At 48.8% G+C, this 21,839-nt stretch overlaps 1 protein-coding gene and 1 long non-coding RNA gene across 2 annotated transcripts in view; one reads left to right on the top strand and one right to left on the bottom strand.

Annotated features, from left to right (window-relative positions):
* Positions 1-1,919: 1,919 nt before the first annotated feature.
* Positions 1,920-20,095, bottom strand: LOC144721983 (uncharacterized). Its single transcript, XR_013586004.1, has 3 exons — positions 19,796-20,095; positions 2,274-2,388; positions 1,920-2,177 (listed from the first exon to the last, which is right to left on the bottom strand). It is a non-coding gene; the product is annotated as an uncharacterized LOC144721983 (long non-coding RNA).
* Positions 18,651-21,839, top strand: part of LOC144721980 (integrin alpha-11-like) — a 62,132-nt gene continuing 58,943 nt past the window's right edge. Inside the window, exon 1 of the mRNA XM_078599997.1 lies at positions 18,651-18,983. Coding sequence (XP_078456123.1) covers positions 18,941-18,983 — 43 coding nt within the window. The 5' untranslated portion in view covers positions 18,651-18,940. The remainder of the gene's footprint in view (positions 18,984-21,839) is intronic.

Below are 21,839 nucleotides of genomic sequence, written 5' to 3'. Positions count from 1 at the left end.
TTATTATGTTTTATTTTTATTATTAAATTTGTTCCCTTCTACGTGACTTTACCGAAAGAACCAAGAAGATGAATCCCTGCAGTCACGAAAACTTTAAATCGAAAAATCTAAATAAATTGTTTGGCTCACTGCAATTCTGGAGAAAGGGCCTCCCCACCCCACTCCCTGTGGAATATGTAGATGGCGTTTTGCGCCACTCAGATGAGAAGTACCCACACTTTACCCCACCACACGAGGCACACTTCGATCGACTCACACCCAATTAAAACCCTTCCTCCTCCTTGTCCCACGCGACCAGAACGAGACGACGATTGGAGAAGGTTGGAGGGGGGGTGGGCAGCGGTTGCGTGCAAGGCGCTTAAAGCAGAGATCGCAAATCGTGCTACCCGCTGAGAATAGCATTCCTCTCAAATAGACATTTGTGGTGATTAAGTAGGGTCAGTGTGTGCGCACGTTATTTTAAATTGTAGTTCTTTTAAATGTGTGTTCGTGTGTGTGTCTATATACCTGCATGCCAACTTTTACATGTTTAATGGTTGCTGTTGTCTTGAATTGTCTGTTATGGTGGCAACCCAGACTCAGAACAGCCCGAATCCATCCCGCCCTGACTGGTAGATAGATGCCAGTGGATGCCACTTCATACTGTACTGCTGAGTCTACTGTATAGATGCAGTGGCAATTAAGAATACTGCCCATTGTTTCAAATGCCGCGCCAGAAGATCGAACGTGCCACTCATCTACAAATCCGTGCTAAAGAAACTCCCAGAGCGGATTTCCACGTGTTTTTTTTATCATCGTATTGTAATGCACGTGTATGAAGAAAAGCCACAGTAGTGGGCTTGTGGCAGAGGTGGGACAAAGTCATTGTTATGCAAGTCCAAGTCGAGTCGCAAGTCATCAAATTCATGACTCGAGTCTGACTCGAGTCCAAGTCACATGACTCGAGTCCACATCTCATAGGTGGGACAAAGTCATTGTTATGCAAGTCCAAGTCGAGTCGCAAGTCATCAAATTCATGACTCGAGTCTGACTCGAGTCCAAGTCACATGACTCGAGTCCACACCTCTGGCTTGTGGCCATGCAACCCAAGCTATGGGCCATAACAAGTACTGTATAGTAAACCGCTGTAAATTTAACACGTATTATGAATAAACCGCTGTAAATTTAACACGTATTATGAATAAACCGCTGTAAATTTAACACGTATTATGAATAAACCGCTGTAAATGTAACACGTATTATGAATAAACCGCTGTAAATTTAACACGTATTATGAATAAACCGCTGTAAATTTAACACGTATTATGAATAAACCGCTGTAAATTTAACACGTATTATGAATAAACCGCTGCAAATGTAACACGTATTATGAATAAACCGCTGTAAATTTAACACGTATTATGAATAAACCGCTGTAAATTTAACACGTATTATGAATAAACCGCTGTAAATTTAACACGTATTATGAATAAACCGCTGTAAATTTAACACGTATTATGAATAAACCGCTGTAAATGTAACACGTATTATGAATAAACCGCTGTAAATGTAACACGTATTATGAATAAACCGCTGTAAATTTAACACGTATTATGAATAAACCGCTGTAAATTTAACACGTATTATGAATAAACCGCTGTAAATTTAACACGTATTATGAATAAACCGCTGTAAATTTAACACGTATTATGAATAAACCGCTGTAAATTTAACACGTATTATGAATAAACCGCTGTAAATTTAACACGTATTATGAATAAACCGCTGTACTCTGCGGCCCTTCAACGGAGGAGGAAGAGCAAAACGACACGGACTCATTGAAGCCCTCTCGCCGTAAGTGAACAGACCTTGACATTGGCATTTAGCTCGTGAACAAATTGCTGCCATAGGCAAGAATATAAACACAACAATACGCACGGTAGTTTTCAAAGCTTTATTGCATTTTTTTTTTGCTGATGGTTCCAAGTGCGTGCCTGGTGGAGTTCACGTTCACGGAGTCCTCTGATCCCAGCCACGCAGTAGGGAGAGATTAATGATCTCCCCCGGTCAGAGATTCGGCGCGCGGATGGCGAGGATGGATGATGGGACGAGACAGCCCTCGGGGGCAGGGAATATGGATGTGGTTATCTCCCCGCCTGCTCCAGCCACAAATCCTGTGCGCGCAAGGTGACACGAAGCTGAAATGACAGCGATGGCCAGACGTTGTAAAAAGAAAGCCGAATTGTAGTGTCCCCTGAATATTGAGGTGCGATTGACCGTGTAGGGGTTTTTACTTTGCATGCACGCGCTCAGAAGGTCGTGAGGTGCATCGGTAGAAGCCCGGGGAAGTTCATCTTACGGGGTCGGCTGTTTCACGGTTGTACCGGCTGTCCATGGGCAATTCGGTTCCTGGAGAAGCACGTGAAGCAAAACGTCGGACATAATGCCGAACACCACGCGGTACAAGCCGAAGATGTAGGGATCCCTCCTACAGCTCTCGTGATATGTACACTTTTATCCCTGTTTATCTTGGAAAAGTCACGTTTTAAACATTTCCTATTGCTGTGATGAAAAAAGAGAGACTTAGCAATTACCAATGGCCTAACACCGGAAATATTGGAGCTAACACGGAGTGCATCGCAGAGTGAGGTCGCGTCAACAGCAAAAAAAGCCACACAAATAATTTCCACTTTTGGCAAAGGAAGGCTGCTGAGAGGAAAAAAAAGAGATGAGACCACACAGCTCGAGGCGAGCCTCGAGTGAAACGAGACGGAGAAATTGGGTGAGCCGAGAACTGTGGCGGCGTGACAGGAGGTGTGGGGGGGAGTTGACCCCGACACTGATAGCAGTCGATGTCCACCACCGGGCAAACCTCAAAGCGTCCGTGTCTCATCACCTGGATGTGCGGGGTGATCGGCCCCGGGTGACAACCGGTGCGGCTGGCAACAGCAACAACAACCACCAACAACAACAACCACCAACAACAACCACCACCAACAACAACCACCACCACCAACAACAACCACCACCAACAACAACCACCAACAACAACCACCACCAACAACAACCACCAACAACAACCACCACCACCAACAACAACAACCACCACCAACAACAACCACCACCAACAACAACCACCAACAACAACCACCAACAACAACCACCACCACCACCAACAACAACAACCACCACCAACAACAACCCCCAACAACAACCACCAACAACAACCACCACCACCAACAACAACAACCACCACCAACAACAACCACCAACAACAACCACCACCACCAACAGCAACAACCACCACCAACAACAACCACCATCACTCTCCACTCGGCTCTCGCGTAGCAAAAGAGATGTGTTTGACTGGTTGCTCTAGACTGCACATATTGCAGCTGAGACGCATTGTTAGTCGTTGTACACAATGCAATGAAATACTATTGATTGACAGCCGTTGTGTTAATGCCGTGCTGGATGAGTGTTTCTTTATGGTGTCAGCCAAGGATTGGTGAAATAGTTCAATCACCACTAAAGTTGTCTGTGGCCGAGAATCACACTCAAGTTTAAAGGTCCATAAGTGTGCCAAGCATTGTGCCACCACTCCGTGCCAAATGTCAAATAAGTGAACATAAAATATAAATTGTAATAGCGTTCAGTTTTCTATTAATTTCGTGGTAAACCGCCAAACTAAACATAAGTCTGTGAGCTATTACCATTCCTCATTAGCGAACATATTTCCTCCATGCACTGTAGTAACACATCCCACAGTCTAATGACAAGGAATGCCCAATCCTTGTGTGTCCGTTACTTGTCCACCTTGTCAAGTTAACAAAAATAACCTATGTTAATGATCAGCAGATGCTGAAGTACCTATGGATTTAGAAACATCTTGAGGCTAGAACCTTGAGGGGTGTTTTTTTTTTCTCAATGGGAATTTAGCGCATGTCACTGAAGCGTGGGTTTGGGATCGACGGTTCCTTTTATGGGGAGAGAGAGAGAGAAACTCACTGTGTCGTGCCGTGCAACACGTGTGGAATTAAATTCAGAGCCTCGAGGTATTTAACATACACACAACGCTGCATTGCCTCGCCTATTCAAATTGATGTCTGTGCTGTGCCCATGATGAGCGCATCGGATTGTGAGCTTAAGAAATGATTGCTCTCTGATAAGATCCCGGGGCGTACTGTGTGCGATGACTGATGTGCTTCAAGTATGTGTGTATGTTGAACTTCTTTCGCACCTTACATAGCCAACCGTGCTAATCGGTGGTGCGGGGAGAGGACAACACACTGTGGGTCTCTGTGTGAGTCGATGGGTCTCTATGTGAGTCTACGGGTCTCTGTGTGAGTCTACGGGTCTCTGTGTGAGTCTATGGGTCTCTGTGTGAGTCTACGGGTCTCTGTGTGAGTCTATGGGTCTCTGTGTGAGTCTATGGGTCTTTGTGTGAGTCTACGGATCTCTGTGTGAGTCTGTGGGTCTTTGTGTGAGTCTACGGGTCTCTGTGTGAGTCTACGGGTCTCTGTGTGAGTCTACGGGTGTCTCTGTGTGAGTCTATGGGTCTCTGTGTGAGTCTACGGGTCTCTGTGTGAGTCTACGGGTCTCTGTGTGAGTCTATGGGTCTCTGTGTGAGTCTACGGGTCTCTGTGTGAGTCTATGGGTCTCTGTGTGAGTCTACGGGTCTCTGTGTGAGTCTATGGGTCTCTGTGTGAGTCTACGGGTCTCTGTGTGAGTCTATGTACGTGTAGTGACAGAACGGTCACTACTGTGTTGGCCCGTACGAGGGCTGGGGGCCCAAGGGGGTGCCTGGGGGGTCATGTGCTGGAGGGATCCGGACCTTCCCAGAGGTGGGGGAAGTGAGGCGTGTCCTGGGAAGGGAGGCGTGGCCTGGAGAGAGCCAGCCACGCCTGGGCGGAGCCAGCCACGCCAAAGCAGATATAAGCGTGGTGTGAACGCAGAGCGAGGCTGTTGTACTGTACTCCGAAGTGAAGACATCATCGGTCGTCAAGTCCCGAGTCGTCGTCCTGGGCCAGGCAGGCCGTTGCCTGCCTGGTCCAGTCTGTGTCGCGTTCCAGAGTGTTAGTGAGTTGAGGAAGGTGGTCACCACCTCATGTACAGCGTTATATTATTTACCGTTTAATAAATAGTGTTGCCTCCAAGCTGCGTGTGTGTGCACCCAATTCGAACCTACTACATTTGGCGTCAGAAGTTGTGGAAATATAAATATTGCTAGGTGTTATCCTAGGGAAGTAAAATGGGCACACGAAAAACAAAGACAAAACTCATCTGGACGCCTTCGTACGACGGGGATGGTGTGACCATCCTTCGGACAGCCCCGGGGATGGCAGCCCCGGTGACAGAGGGAGAGAGATGGCGCTGCACGCGGAGCGGCGGGACTGGCATCGCACCGCTGCTTCGCCGCCATCGGGAACGGAGCGATGGTGCCGCGGGGAGAGGACACCGTCGTCTCTGCGGGGGCTGGCGGGGGGAGGCCCAGGCATGCGGGCCACGCGGTGGGGCCGCCAACTCGGCGGCTGATCGTGGCGCGGTTCCCGCCAAAACGCCGCTCCCGCCAACTCGAGGGCTGGTCGGGGCGCGGTTCCCGCCAAAACGCTGCTCCCGCCAACTCGAGGGCTGGTCGGGGCGCGGTTCCCGCCAACTCGAGGGCTGGTCGGGGCGCGGTTCCCGCAAAAACGCCGCTCCCGCCAACTCGAGGGCTGGTCGGGGCGCGGTTCCCGCCAACTCGAGGGCTGGTCGGGGCGCGGTTCCCGCCAAAACGCCGCTCCTGCTGCCGAAATGCCGCTCCCGCCGACATCAACGCCTGCAGAGGGGGAGTTCCAGCCTTCTGCTCGAGCGCGAGAGGTGGATGGGTTCGCAAGAGCAGGCCGTGTTCACCATGAAAGATTCTTCGGGCCGTTCCAGTGCTCCACCTTGCCGCCCTCCGCTATTCACAGTTTGCCAGGCGAGTCGTGACATGACAAGCACCCGGCCCCAAGAAAAATAATAATAACTTCACCCATCTTGCGTGTGCCGGGTTGCGATCGCGGGTGTTTTTTTTACTCGCTGGTTTGCGGAGCGTGTTTGTCCGGTTGTGTGCGTGATAAATTGACGCGGCTTCCATGCGGGTGTCTGCTTGTAACGGCGTTGTTAAATACGGCGTCGAGATCGGTATCTTCTGGGTGTAGTTAATGATTAATTCGTTGTTGGTGTCCCGAGCTCCGTTGATATGCTGTAGGTTGCCGTGTTAACGACTCGTGTTGTTACATCGTTTTGTTGCGAAATCGCCATTGTTATTGTGTATACTGTATGGAGTTTCGCTCGTGATTGTCACGTGTAACTGTAAGAAACTTTGATCGTCATTGTTGCCAAGGTACAGACCGTATGGAGCTTTGCTTGGAATTGTTAACAGGGTATGGAATGTTGGGTACTTGCTTGTGATTATTTACTATGTACGGATTGTCTGGAGTATTGATTGTGTGTGTTGCCATGTGGGGACTGGATGGAGCATTGCGCCAAATGATTGACTGTACGAACTTCGTATACTGCATATACTGTATTAATCAATTCGGCGATTTTTGACGTTTGTGTCTAGTTTTTTTTTTGCTCTCAAAATTCGAATGCCCTGAGTCCCATGGTTAATGTTGAAGGGGATTTTGAAATGACAGGTTCCGTTTGTTTCAAACTCACTGGTTGGTTCCTGTCCGTTGTTGCACAGATGATGTCTTTTGTGCGGGAATGCTCCTTGTGTTCTACATGGATCGGGGTGCGTTTCCGTTAATTGCCGTCAAATTGCGTTGCTCTCTCCACTCGGTTGGTACAGCTGCATGCTGCAATGCGAGTCTCGGAGATGATGTGTACGGATACGGGATGTGAGGTGTATTGTTGTGACCATTGAATATTCGGGATCGTCACAAATTGTGCGTACCTGTTCGGCATTGGATCAGTTCTGTGGGGGATCATAATTCAAATTGTATGTGTTGTGATGGTGTTAAATTGCGATGGTGACATGCTGCCAGGGATTTGGAATTTGGCTGCTGGCTGTCACCTATCTTGGGGCGCAGGTCCTGACCAGGATGGCCCAGTGAGAGTTGCGTGTCCAACATGAACGTTGTGGTCCCGTCATGCTATGGCTGACGGCTTGACCTGACAGCCCGGAGATTGAAACACTCCGTGGTATGTCTAGCCTAGTGGGCTGTGCGCTCACATGGCTCGGGGAGTGTGGTCCCGTCATGCTGTGTCTGACGGCTTGACATGACAGCCCGGAGATCGAGACACTCTGTGGCTTGTCTAGCCTTGTGGGCTGTGCGCTCACATGGCTCGGGGAGTGTGGTCCCGTCATGCTATGGCTGACAGCTTGACCTGACTGCTCGGAGGTTGAGACCCTCCGAGGCGCGTTGAAACAGTGGGCTGGAGATTCGTAAGGTTCAGGTGGAGTTGTCCTGTTACGTTGAGACTGTATCCCTCAGTTGTTAGGGTGCATGTTGTGCAGTGAGTGAACGATGGGTCGTCTCAGCTCGGTCGGTACAGCTATATGCTGCGATGCGAGTCTTGGAGAGAGACTGGGTTAAATTCCCACCGATATGGCCGACGCGTGCTGCTGGTTGTGACGCCGCGTCGGAAAGGCGGTGGGGTGGTAACATGGAAATTCCCCCCCCGATATGGCCGACGTGTGCTACTGGTTGTGACGCCGCGTCGGAAAGGCGGTGGGGTGGTAACATGGAAATTCCCCCCCCCGATATGGCCGATGCGTGCTACTGGTTGTGACGCCGCGTCGGAAAGGCGGTGGGGTGGTAACATGGAAATTCCCCCCCCCGATATGGCCGACGCGTGCTACTGGTTTTGACGCCACGTCGGAAAGGCGGGGGGGTGCTAACGGGTGACTGTCATTGCATGCGTGATTCTAACGGGGGGGGGGGGGGGGGGCTGTGCTGGAGCGTAAGTGGGTTAGCCAGTTTTCATGTATATTTGTTGTTTATTCCCCGTTTTCTATGCGGTTCCCTTTTACCCTCATCGATTCTGTATATATTACGTGATTGTATTTCTTATCGGTCGCCGGTCATTTATTGATGTTGCTGGTTCGGAGGCACACCTTTTCAATGTTTCACAGTTTTGTTACAGCCGGGGACGGCTGTGTGTTTACACAGGGGGGGGTGATGTAGTGACACAACGGTCACTACTGTGTTGGCCCGTACGAGGGCTGGGGGCCCAAGGGGTGCCTGGGGGGTCATGTGCTGGAGGGATCCGGACCTTCCCAGAGGTGGGGGAAGTGAGGCGTGTCCTGGGAAGGGAGGCGTGGCCTGGAGAGAGCCAGCCACGCCTGGGCGGAGCCAGCCACGCCAAAGCAGATATAAGCGTGGTGTGAACGCAGAGCGAGGCTGTTGTACTGTACTCCGAAGTGAAGACATCATCGGTCGTCACGTCCCGAGTCGTCGTCCTGGGCCAGGCAGGCCGTTGCCTGCCTGGTCCAGTCTGTGTCGCGTTCCAGAGTGTTAGTGAGTTGAGGAAGGTGGTCACCACCTCATGTACAGCGTTATATTATTTACCGTTTAATAAATAGTGTTGCCTCCAAGCTGCGTGTGTGTGCACCTAATTCGAACCTACTACATACGTATGGATGTTGAACTTTGTTTTGGAGGTGCGAAGTGCTGGTAGTTTCTTCAGCAACATCGTGCTGGAACAACGTGTGGTAAAACTGGGTCACACATCAGAGATACAGTGTACAGCCCAACCGCACAAAAAAAGCCTACGTAGGAAGTAGTTGGAGAATCTATTACACTACATTATTTTAGATTCATGAAAATGATGTCCTGTTCTATTTAGGAAAAATGAAACTATAAATGAGACTGAATGTTCAGGAGCAATATACAAAGGCGATACATTTGTTCGTGTGCATATGACTGGAGTGCATGCTCTAGATTTTTTTGGGCATAAATTTCATGCCGGACTCAGTTAAAAGGCTTCCCGCTGCCATCATGTTTACTACCAAGCCACACCTGCACGTCACAAATACGATACCAAGATATCGTATTTTTGTTTATACACTGCGAATGAAGGACCTGCATTTATTCTATAAAGTACATACACTAATTTGTTTTTTTATTAGATACCAGAATTCTTAGGTTTTTTCGGTAAAGTCACGTAGGTGTAGTGACAGAGAAAGGTCACTACTGTGTCGGCCCGTACGAAGGCTGGGGGCCCCAAGGGGGTGCCTGGGGGGTCACGTGGTGGAGGGATCCGGACCCTCCCAGAGGTGGGGGAAGTGAGGCGTGTCCTGGGAAGGGAGGCGTGGCCTGAAGAGAGCCAGCCACGCCGGGGCGGAGCCAGCCACGCCAAACCAAATATAAGCGTGGTGTGAACGCAGAGCGAGGCTGCTGTTGTACTGTACTCCAAGGTGAAGACATCTTCGGTCGTCAAGTCCCGAGTCGTCGTCCTGGGCCAGGCAGGCCGTTGCCTGCCTGGTCCAGTCTGTGTCGTGTTCCAGAGTGTTAGTGAGTTGAGGAAGGTGGTCACCACCTCATGTAGAGTGTTATATTATTTACCGTTTAATAAATAGTGTTGCCTCCAAGTTGCGTGTGTGTGCACCTAATTTGAACCTACTACATTTGGCGTCAGAAGTTGGAAAAATAAATATTGCTAGGTGTTATCCTAGGGAAATAAAATGGGCACACGAAAAACAAATATACAACTCACCTGGACGCCTTTGTACAACGGGGACGGTGTGACGACCATCCTTCGGACAGCCCCGGGGATGGCAGCCCCGGTGACAGAGAGAGAGAGAGATGGCGCTGCACGCGGAGCGGCGGGACTGGCACCACACTGCTGCTTCGCCGCCATCGTGAATGGAGCGACGGAGCCGCGGGGAGAGGACACCATCGTCGCTGCGGGGGCTGGCAGGGGAGGCCCGGCCATGCGGGCCACGCGGTTCCCGCCATTTCGGCGGCTGGTCGGGGCGCGGTTCCCGCCAAAGCGCCGCTCCCGCCATTTCGGCGGCGGGAACGCCGCTCCTGCTGCTGAAATGCCGCTCCCGCCGACATCAACGCCTGCAGAGGGGGAGTTCCAGTCTTCAGCTCGAGCGCGAGAGGTGGATGGGTTCGCAAGAGCAGGCCGTGTTCACCATGAAAGATTCTTCGGGCCGTCCCAGTGCTCCACCTTGCCGCCCTCCACTATTCACAGTTTGCCAGGCGAGTCGTGACATGACAAGCACCCGGCCCCAAGAAAAAAATAATAATAATCTTCACCCATCTTACGTGCGCCGGGTTGCGATCGCGTGTGTTTTTTTTTAACTCGCTGGGTTGCGGAGCGTGTTCGTCCGGTTGCAGGGCCGGCCCGAGGCATAAGCGAACTAAGCGGCTGCTTGGGGCCCCCTGGCCACCAGGGGGCCCCCGAATCGTTTTTTTTTTTTCCTGAACTTCCCCAAACTATGATGACTGCCTTTGAGCTTCTCACATACCTCTCACAAAATGAGATGTGTGAGCTTTACCCAAATCTTTGGGTAGCTCTCAGGATAGCCTGCACTCTGCCTGTGTCAGTTGCCTCAGCAGAGAGGAGCTTTTCCAAGCTCAAATTGATAAAAACATATTTGAGATCATCAATGGCCCAGGAAAGACTAAGTGGACTTGCAGTCATTAGTATTAATAACAAAGTTGGCCAAGCAATACCATACAATGATGTCATTAGTGACTTTGCCTCCAGAAAAGCTAGGAAGGAACGATTTTGAGGTCATTGTTGTACAGTTGACATTGTTGAACCCTTGCTGTTCTTATGTTTGCTTTCATTATTTAAGTATCTTTTTTTTTGTAACATTCTATTTTTGATTAGATTAATGTTTGTCTATTTTGGTTTTATTTAAAAGATTGCACATTTAATGCACATTTGCAAATAATTTATTTAATATGTTTTTTGTGACCGTTTGTATTCAGAAGTTTTAATAAAAGAGTGAAGTATTTTAAGTGTTGTTTTTATTTTTTATTAATACATAACCTCACTGTATTCGTTTATAATATTCGCTATAACATTATAGTGTGACATTTGTGTCAATAATCTTCTAGCACAGATGAGTCTGCGTGGTGGGAGGGGGGCCCCCAAATCAAATTCTGCTTAGGGCCCCCAAGAGGCTCGGGCCGGCACTGTCCGGTTGTGTGCGTGATAAATTGACGCGGCGACCATGGGGGTTTCTGCTTGTAACAAGTGTTGCTGTTAATTACGGCGTCGAGATCGGTATCTTCTGGGTGTAGTTAATGATTAATTCGTGTTGGTGTCCCGAGCTCCGTTGATATCCTGTAGGTTGCCGTGTTAATGACTCGTGTTACATCGTTTTGTTGCGAAATCGCCATTGTTATTGTGTATACTGTATGGAGTTTCGCTCGTGATTGCCACGTGTAACTGTAAGAAACTTTGATCGTCATTTTTGCCAAGGTACAGACCGTATGGAGCTTTGCTTGGAATTGTTAACAGTGTATGGACTGTTGGGTACTTGCTTGTGATTATTTACTATGTACGGATTGTCTGGAGTAGTGATTGTGTGTGTTGCCATGTGGGGACTGGATGGAGCATTGCACCAAATGATTGACTGTACGAAATTCATATACTGCATATACTGTATTAATCAATTCGGCGATTCTTGGGGTTTGTGTATTGTTTTGCTCTCAAAATTCGAATGCCCTGAGTCCCATGGTTAATGTTGAAGGGGTTTTTCAAATGACAGGTTCGGTGTGTTTCAACCTCACTGGTTGGCTCCTGTCCGTTGTTGCACAGATGATGTATTTTGTGCGGGAATGCCCCTTGTGTTCTACATCGATCGGGGGTGCGTTTCCGTTAATTGCTGTCAAATTGCGTTGCTCTCTCCACTCGGTTGGTACAGCTGCATGCTGCAATGCGAGTCTCGGAGATGATGTGTACGGATACGGGATGTGAGGTGTATTGTTGTGACCATTGAATATTCGGGATCGTCACAAATTGGGCGTACCTGTTCGGCATTGGATCAGTTCTGTGGGGGATCATAATTCAAATTGTATGTGTTGTGATGGTGTTAAATTGCGATGGTGACATGCTGCCAGGGATTTGTAATTGTGCTGCTGGCTGTCACCTATCTTGGGGCGCAGGTCCTGACCAGGATGGCCCAGTGAGTGTTGCGTGTCTAACATGAACGTTGTGGTCCCGTCATGCAATGGCTGACGGCTTGACCTGACAGCCCGGAGATTGAAACACTCCGTGGCATGTATAGCCTAGTGGGCTGTGCGCTCACATGGCTCGGAGAGTGTGGTCCCGTCATGCAATGGCTGACGGCTTGACCTGACAGCCCGGAGATTGAAACACTCCGTGGTATGTCTAGCCTAGTGGGCTGTGCGCTCACAGGGCTCTGAGAGTGTGGTCCCATCATGCAATGGCTGACGGCTTGACCTGACAGCCCGGAGATTGAAACACTCTGTGGTATGTCTAGCCTAGTGGGCTGTGCGCTCACAGGGCTCAGAGTGTGGTCCCGTCATGCAATGGCTGATGGCTTGACCTGACAGCCCGGAGATCGAGACACTCCGTGGCTTGTCTAGCCTAGTGGGCTGTGCGCTCACATGGCTCGGGGAGTGTGGTCCCATCATGCTGTCTGACAGCTTGACCTGACAGCCCGGAGATCGAGACACTCCGTGGCTTGTCTAGCCAAGTGGGCTGTGCGCTCACATGGCTCAGAGAGTGTGGTCCCATCATGCTGTGTCTGATGGCTTGACCTGACGGCCCGGAGAGTGAGACACTCGGAGGTGCGTTGAAACAGTGGGCTGGAGATTCGTAAGGTTCAGGTGGAGTTGTCCTGTTACGTTGGGACTGTATCCCTCAGTTGTTAGGGTGCATGTTGTGCAATGAGTGAACGATGGGTCGTCTCAGCTCGGTCGGTACAGTTATATGCTGCGATGCGAGTCTTCGAGAGGGACTGGCTCGTCTCAGCTCGGTCGGTACAGCTATATGCTGCGATGCGAGTCTTGGAGAGAGACTGGGTCGTCTCAGCTCGGTCGGTACAGCTATATGCTGCGATGCGAGTCTTGGAGAGAGACTGGGTCTCAGCTCGGTCGGTACAGCTATATGCTGCGATGCGTGTCTTGGAGAGAGACTGGGTTAAAATCCCACCGATATGGCCGACGCGTGCTACTAGTTGTGACGCCACGTCGGAAAGGTGGGGGGGGCTGTGCTGGAGCGTAAGTGGGTTAGCCAGTTTTCATGTATAATTGTTGTTAATTCCCCGTTTTCTATGCGGTTCCCTTTTACCCTCGTCGATTCTGTATATATTACGTGATTGTATTTCTTATCGGTCGCCGGTCATTTATTGATGTTGTTGGTTCGGAGGCACACCTTTTCGATGTTTCACAGTTGTGTTACAGCCGGGGACGGCTGTGTGTTTATACAGGGGAGGGTGATGTAGTGACAGAGAAAGGTCACTACTGTGTCGGCCCGTACGAAGGCTGGGGGCCCCAAGGGGGTGCCTGGGGGGTCACGTGGTGGAGGGATCCGGACCCTCCCAGAGGTGGGGGAAGTGAGGCGTGTCCTGGGAAGGGAGGCGTGGCCTGAAGAGAGCCAGCCACGCCGGGGCGGAGCCAGCCACGCCAAACCAAATATAAGCGTGGTGTGAACGCAGAGCGAGGCTGCTGTTGTACTGTACTCCAAGGTGAAGACATCTTCGGTCGTCAAGTCCCGAGTCGTCGTCCTGGGCCAGGCAGGCCGTTGCCTGCCTGGTCCAGTCTGTGTCGTGTTCCAGAGTGTTAGTGAGTTGAGGAAGGTGGTCACCACCTCATGTAGAGTGTTATATTATTTACCGTTTAATAAATAGTGTTGCCTCCAAGTTGCGTGTGTGTGCACCTAATTTGAACCTACTACATAGGTAAAACATTAAAATTAATAAAAGTAAAATAAAATAAAAATCACGACGTTTCGGAGGCAACACAAGCTTCCGTCTTCAGGTGGATTGCCTCCGAAACGTCGTGATTTTTATTTTACTTTTATTAATTGTAATGTTTTACCTATGTGACTTTACCGAAAAAACCTAAGAATATGAATCCTTGCAGTCACGAAAGCTTCAAATCTAGAAATAGATACCAGAAATTAGGTGTGTACTGACATTCCAAAATGACAGTTTTTATGTAGTACTGTATAGCAAGTTGCAGGCGTGTGTGTCGCCTGCACATTCTCTGCTCATGGTCAGGCACACTGAATCTGCTAACGTTTAATCCTCGTCCCCACCCTACCTAGCAAGTCAACAGCACGTGTCCATCGTTTGATGATCATCACACGCACCGTGCTGGCTGAGGACAATAGTACGTATGTTTAAAATGTGGAAGAACAAACAAGTAGGGCCCTATTTCTTCTGGAGATTATAAGGCACTCCAGTGGCTGAAACTTGTGCCCAGTGTCAATAATATTACTGAAATCTGGTTACACACTCACACCGGATCGGATTGCAAGATGTACCAGCAACGTTTTGTTTTCATATAGGAGCAAAGGGCATCTAATAAATTGGAGAAAACAGTATCAGATTTGGAAGAAAAAAATGTTCGTGTTCACATGTTTTAGAAATCTACTTCATTAAAACTTGGGCTGGTTGCAATAAAAAACAAGCTGCAAAGCCAGTCCAGGAAGAAAGCCTCGATTTTCGTTGGGCGAATCGACTGCGTACCGAAGTGTGCCCACGGAAACGCAACACATGCGCGAGCGACGTGGTTTATCGGCACGCGATATTACACCAGCACAGGTGTGTCCGAGCACAGGCACGCGAACGCCACAAGAACAGTATGGTCATCAAATTGTATATTTTTTTATGAAGAAGAATTTAACATAATTTTGTTTGCAATTTTCTAAAAAAAAAAAACATGGATGTGACCATTGATGTGAGTCAGCTGTGTGGCGAGTTTTGGAGTGACTGGTTTCGGGATTTTGTGCTTTTCCCGAGAACATGTGAGGAATTCTCAAACGAATGAGCAGATGGAAATCATATACATTATTGCATAGACAAAGCAACAAACAGCCTATCTGTCCATTGGCAACTGTGTGCATTACATTTGACTTTTGTGTAGATTTATTCTATTCCCATGTTCTTCATCGCCACGTTAAAATCGAAGGTGTTTTTTTGTCTCTGATCATGTTTTTGCCTAAAAGCAATCAAATTGAAGTTATAAACCAGGCAGACCCGCAATAATACAAAAAATAATTGCATGATATCTTCAACTCAACCCGATACGAATACTCTTGTCCAATCACTGTGTGCCACATATTTACTGGTACCAACTGGCATTCGTGCCTTGGCTGGAATTATTAACAACAATCTTGGGACATGTTTCTGGAGTTGCTTCTGTGAGAACATTTTCAAGGATTTTTTGTGATTTTTTTTCAAACCGAGGATAGCTCAAATGACCCAATAAGTAGCTTTCAGCACAGGCTTTAACTCCCGTGGTGTGAATGATGTCTGCTGGGTCTGAGCGGAGCGGGATTGTTTAAGGTCAGAGGGTCATGTGCAAATGCAGTGGAAACCAAAAAATCCTCCCCTTTCTAATGGCTTGGAATGAGTGTTGAGTATGTATACCACCAAATATGTACGCACATTAAATACATCATCGTCATCAGCCATGATTGATCAAATGCTGGACGATAGGCCTTCCCAAGCCATGGCTACCTCTCCCTGCGATGTGGACATTCATCCAGCGCCTACACATGCGCGGATTTAATCGCTCCATGTCCGTGGCAGATGTCCTGTCATGCGTATTCCCTCCTGAAGCTGCCGCTGTGTTGTTAGTCTTGACCACTGGCCATCGTACCTTGTAGCAACGTGCTCTGCCTAAGCCCGCTAATATTTTTGAACAGTCATTGTGGTGTCTAACTTCCGTATGCTGTATCTCCAAAGCCACCCGTCTCTCCTTCTTTCTCTCATTGTAATTCCTAGCATGGCTTTCTTCACGCTTTGGGCTGCACTCGTAATTGTGGAAAGCAATTGCGGCCATACTTCACCACCGTGGCCAGTGCGAGTGAGTTGAAGATCCTCGCCTAACGCGGGCAACGCAACTGCTCACGCTTGTGTTGATATACAGCAATTATAATGTTCTTGTGCGTGCCTTAAAACGGAGCACATTCAGACAAATGGAATGTTCTGAGATGTGGGGGCTAGCGTCACGCAGAGAAATCAGCTTGATCGAAAGAAATAAAAAATTAACCCGTAAAAACAAAGTTTTTCACTATAAATCCTTTATATGCGTGGCGGCTAGAGTCCTCTCGTCCTCTGGCTTGAGATGGCTGCCACCTATGGGTCAGATGATTGCCTGCCACCATTAAGCAATTGGTAATTAAATATAATTTATTTTTTCCTAAAAAGTGTAAAATTTTGGAAAAAAATTTTCACGAAAATTAATTGTCACGCACAACGAGTCTGTGTGCAAAATGTCAGCTCGATTGGATCACGGGAAGTGGGTTAAAAAACGACCGAAAGATTTGCACGGTCGTAAGCGCGCAAGCAAGCAAGCAAGTGAACTTAATATAAAGGATTTAAAAACGAGAACGTGCCACGGTGGGTATGCTACTGGAGGCAGAAGGGCTGGATTGGACGAAATGTTCCGAGAAGTTTGTGGAAGGAAGTTCCGAGGGAGTTGTATCGAGGAAAAGGCCAAAGATGCAGACAAAAGATGGTGCTGCTTGGTGACCTGAAGAACGTGGGGCTGAATGGAAAAACGAACAGAAGCAATCAAGACTGTAAGATACAAAAAATCTAATCTCAATTTGTTCCCACTCAACTAAGTGTGGAGCGGCAATTATCTCCTTTTATAGCTCGGAGGCAGTGGTAGAAAGTCCATACATGTCAGGGCGAGTCTTTCAATAGAGCCACCACTGTTGACTTGAGTCCAGGCTCAACCAGAATTTGAACCAGCAGCTTTCGACTTTCTCAGCCGTGCCCTCTACCGCTACACCACCCAGCTGGCTAAGTCGAAACAGCATTATTGGTCGGGTGGAAGAAATTGAGCCTGCGCTTGGACAGCGAACTCAAGAAGAAGAACATTTTCACACTCCAGGTAAATGTTACCAAGTCTTTGCGTTGGTCAAAGTGGGAGTGTCCCATTTGCAAGAGTCCGCGTTACAGAGGCTGTGCAGGACAACAACAACAACAAAGCCCACACAGGCGAAGCTCATCGTGAGAACTCGGAAGTGAATCCCTCCAATGATCAAATGAGAGGATGAAGTCTCTTCGAAGTGACCCGGTCTGAGAGGTATGGTTTAGTCACATCGATCAGAGCCAGTGTGCCAACCAATGACAATGAGGTTCCAATGGTGAACCAATGACAATTTCCAAAGTCCAGCAGCCTCCTTTGCGGTGCGTGGTTGCCGTGGATGTGTTTGGCACGGGGCACCCGTGACGCGTCTGCCCTGGCTGCACGTGCGTGCCGAGTAGGGTGAGGAGGGCAGAGGCTGTCGGGGAAGCGGCGGTAATTTGTTACGAAGCTTGACATCGTTTGCTTTAACAGCCATTAGTCAGCTTGCGAGCATGTCCAAAGAAGGGCTTGTGCTTTCGCTCAGAGCTGTTTGCCGTGTGTTAAGGTGAATACGGTTGAACGCAGACGCATTGCTGCAGTAGCAGTGCATGCTCATGGGCGATGCGCGCAGTTGGAAGATTGTCGCTCCGCCACAGTTGTCGACCGGGGATCGCCATGAGTGTCCCAAAATCCCTAGTCTGCTGTTCCGTCGGCGGGTTTCAGCAGAGCGGCGATTAACATTCTTGCTAATTTGAAAAACATTGCCAAACTTGCGTGTTATCCGGAACATTTAGTTTAAACACATTTGGTCACATTAGCGACCAAATAAGCAAGTCACATTTGACTCTACATTATATAACAAAAATGTGGTTTAATTGCCACTTCATGAGCGTTTGGGGGGAATGTAGAGCGATGTTTGCACAGGAAATGCATTGCGGATGTCGTTCATGTGAAGTGGCCCGTAAATGTAATAATTACATGAACGTCTGTTTACGCGACAACCCTTACTAGTTGGCTGTGTCGGGTGGTGGCGGATTTAACGACACATTTATATATTTCCGCGATCTAACCCAAACAAAAACAACAACCTCTATTATGGATGATATCGGTCGCGAAAGCCTACGTGTTAAACTGATGAACGCCAGTTATTTACGCGCGTCAAATCCCCGAGTCTCAAGACTCAATATTCAGGCGGGTCCTGCATTGCAACGTCTAAGCCAATTCAATGAACGAGTGTTTGGCATGTGGGGAAATGTAGCACACCTTCATTCCTGGTGGGTGATAGAGGGCCACGAGCCGAAACCTCTGCTTTCCCTTTTTTTCTAATTAAGTTTATGAGCTCGCGCGTCAGAGACCGACATGGCAGTCTGCGTGTGATGTCACGTCTCGGAGTTGTGTCTGGTAAAGAGTTGTGCTCGAACGTTTCAAGACGAAGGAAAACGAGGGCTGAAGAAGACCATTCTGAAAGCCCCTTCAGGGGACAGCGGTCAGACAGATTCACCGCAAAAATCCGAGACCGTGCGTGCGTACGTACGTGCTGTGTGTATCGCAGCCTGTTTCACTGCTGCCTCCAACCCAGTGTGTATCCTCATTCCCACCCACCCCCCGTCCACCACGCTTTTCTAAAAAAACAACCCATATCAACCGCCAAGAAGCCCTCCCTCTCTCCGCCCACCAACCCCTCCACCCTCCCCTGATGCACGCGAGATTCAGAACTCCTCCGGCTCCCACCAAGCATTTCCCCGAATCTTGAGCAGTCCTTGGTCGAGATTGTGCCACATTATGGCAGAGTTAATAAATGTTGAGATGTAAAATGTAACAAAAGAGGACATTGGTGTTTTTTTTTTATTCTGAAAATGAGAAGCGCCCTGGTTTGTTCCTCGCCTCTGCTTGCAAACCTACAATAAGTCTCACCGTCATCGCTCTGCCTGGAGTTTTTAGGATTCTTTGGACCCAAAATTAGCTGTTTGGGAACCATGGACTTGAACGTGTGGCACATCATATGGGTCCTGATTCACGGTAAGAATGATCTCCATTGATTCCATAAATGTTCGCGGCCGCTTTGCGACGTGGCGGTCCGATTCGTATATGTGTGTTGATACGCAAGCGTAATCATTATTATGTTTACGAAGGAATGTGTAAGTACATGTGTTTTTTTCTGACCGAGTATGTTTCGCGTTACTGTAATCTCCGACTATAACAACAACAACAAACAAATCATTGGCTCACAGTGCGACGTTGACTGCTGCAGAGCTTCGCGCTTCTGTTTTCACAATTAAAATCCGTTTACATTGAACACGCTCCTTGCATGTGCACACTCACACTGGGGCTGGTAGCTCAGGGTGGATACACGCATCCGCGTCTGTCGGAATTGTTTACGGCTTTAACCCGTTCGGATCTTGACTTTGTCGTTAAACCCAGTAGCGCTTGTGGTATGGACAAGAGGAAGCATTCGCTTGGTTGCTGTTGACTTAGGGTTGTGAGATAATCAAGGCAGACACTTATGGGCATGATTCACTTTGCCTTTTCACATAACCCTCTCAATGCACCATCAGCATAGGTCTTCAGTCAACATCTGTTTTGATAATAGAAGTGCTGTTGTTCGGACATGTTCATGAGATAAATCGCATTTATTAATTTAATGCACATGTTCTGATGCGATATGTCTATCGCTTCTACGCAGTTTAAATGTCCCCCACTGTTTCATTGTTTATGCAGGGTGTATACAATAACACCCCGATCGACGTCTCCCCCTTTAACGTCGTTTCACACATGCGTCGTCACTTTATGAGCCCCGCGACCTCATTTGCGTCGCCTCAAGCCGCACTCACCGCGCTGACGGCGTCGTCTGTGTCGACCTTCCTCTGACCACGTCGCCTCTCGGCCTTCGCCTCCACCTCGCCCTGTCAATCGCTTCGATTGACGTCGTCTCGATAAGCCGTCGTCGCACCTTGCGGGAACGCATTCCCGACGTTAACCGGGGTATGGTTGCACGTGTGTGTATAATACACTCGGCAAGACACGCGGTGATTCGCCGCTCTCGTCAGCCTTGTTTATGTCTCACCATTGGAATCTCATTTGCCAGTAATAAAATATGATAATTGCGCCTTTTGGCGTCATCTGGTCCAACCCAATGTGAGACTAGGCTCTAAAGAAAGCTGTCTCGGGTGTGGACCAATCAACTTCAAGGACATTGCATACATTTTCAGAGTTATGTTTTTTGTTTGCATTCCGACTGCAGGTATTGTGGTCTATGCAAACATGACTCCTTGTTAAAAGGTTTCAGTTTTGTTGCCCGATAGAAGGGTAAAAAAACAATGATCTTGTTTACGTCTCATTAGACTCTCTGTGTATGCAGGACGGCGAGCAAAGAGGTGGACGCCTTTTTTTTGCTCTCCTGTCCTGTCACTTGCACAGCGGTCTATCAATCTACTTGTAGATCTACAGCCCTTAGTCAATCCTCTGGTGGATGAGAGCCTTGCCCACACCATTGCAGGTCACGGTGAGGTCGTAGACCATACTAAACCAAGCTGGTCAGTTTCGGTGGGGGGAGCATAGAATTACATTACAACAATCGATTTTTCCACCGCCCTCCGCTTCCCACCACGTAGCAGCCCCATCCATCTATGCGTCCACTCTGTCTATTGAAATATTGAATTAATTGATTGCTCAAAGAACTGGCGAATCAGATAGCCCACCCAATTCATTCATTAGACGCCAATGGAAGTGGGTGGGTGGAAGGGTGAGCTGAAACAATAGTAGTCAATTTCCACACGTGCGTGAGGGTTTTCTGTCTTTTTGTGTGTGCGTGTGTCTCGGGCAGGCATTTCATTATTTCATTGTGCACTCAGCTGATTGCTGCTCAATATGGGCAGGGGGAAGGCTCCAACATCTGGCCTCGGCCACCCGTGGAGATGGAAGGCATTTGACGGCATGGCCTTGTAACCACAGCCAGCTCACTCCATGTAGAATGGCCAGTGAAATGGGTCCTTTCCTGCCTCATACTGGGAACATCTATCTGGCTTCTGAAGGCCATGCCTCTGGGCTTCTCAGTATCCTGCGATCAGCAAGGAGCTTCATTATTCTTGCCAATAGAACGTACGATGTAGATTAGTCCGCGCTGCTTTGTTTGAACCGAATTATTTTCGATTCCTGGCCTTGAGCTAACATTAGCGGCGAGAGGCATCTGAACCTGTCCTGGGAACCTCCCGACCGATCGCGCCACACCTGCACTGCGCAGCGCGAAGTGAAACGTGGTCAAACAACCGACACAGCGTGGGAAGGGAGGCTGTTCATCCAGCAGTGGATTGACAAAGGGCTTCAGTGTCAGTTATTAAAAAATATGAAAGTTTAATGTTTTCAGCATCAAAATGCAACTGCCTGTCAAGATATGGCACGAAACCGTCGGCATGTGGCATTCTAGGGAAAGAGGCTTGTTTATGTCACGTAGATAAAGATACAGTCGGAGGCAGAGGAACAGAGGAAGGTCATGACCTAGACTTGAACAGGGACAGGGAACCAACAGCACAGGCGGCTGGGGGAAGGGAGTTCCAGACTCTGAGTATGCATGTTGGACTTCTTTCGCACATTACATAGCCAACCGCGCTAATCGGAGGTGCAGGGGAAGGACAACAGAGTCAACACAAAACGCAGCTCTTCAGCAATAAGAGCAGCGCATGAGAACGAGTGGCCTCCCACAACTTGACTGGGAGCATCGATACAGCAACATATTTTACGTGCGGCTGTGTGTCACGATAACGAATTCGGCAGTCCACTGTTGATGAAAGCCTCGACCCACGTTTCGAACATACTTCACCATGCTGGCGAGTGCAGGATGGGTCAAGGGGACTCCCCCCCACCCACACCCCAAGGTCT

The sequence above is a fragment of the Lampetra planeri genome, chromosome 13 (genome assembly GCF_965212315.1).
Source record: "Lampetra planeri chromosome 13, kcLamPlan1.2.h2, whole genome shotgun sequence".
NCBI classification, from domain to species: domain Eukaryota; kingdom Metazoa; phylum Chordata; class Hyperoartia; order Petromyzontiformes; family Petromyzontidae; genus Lampetra; species Lampetra planeri.
The sequence above is the reverse complement of the archived record's forward strand: the minus strand, read 5'-3'. Positions and strand labels throughout refer to the sequence as shown.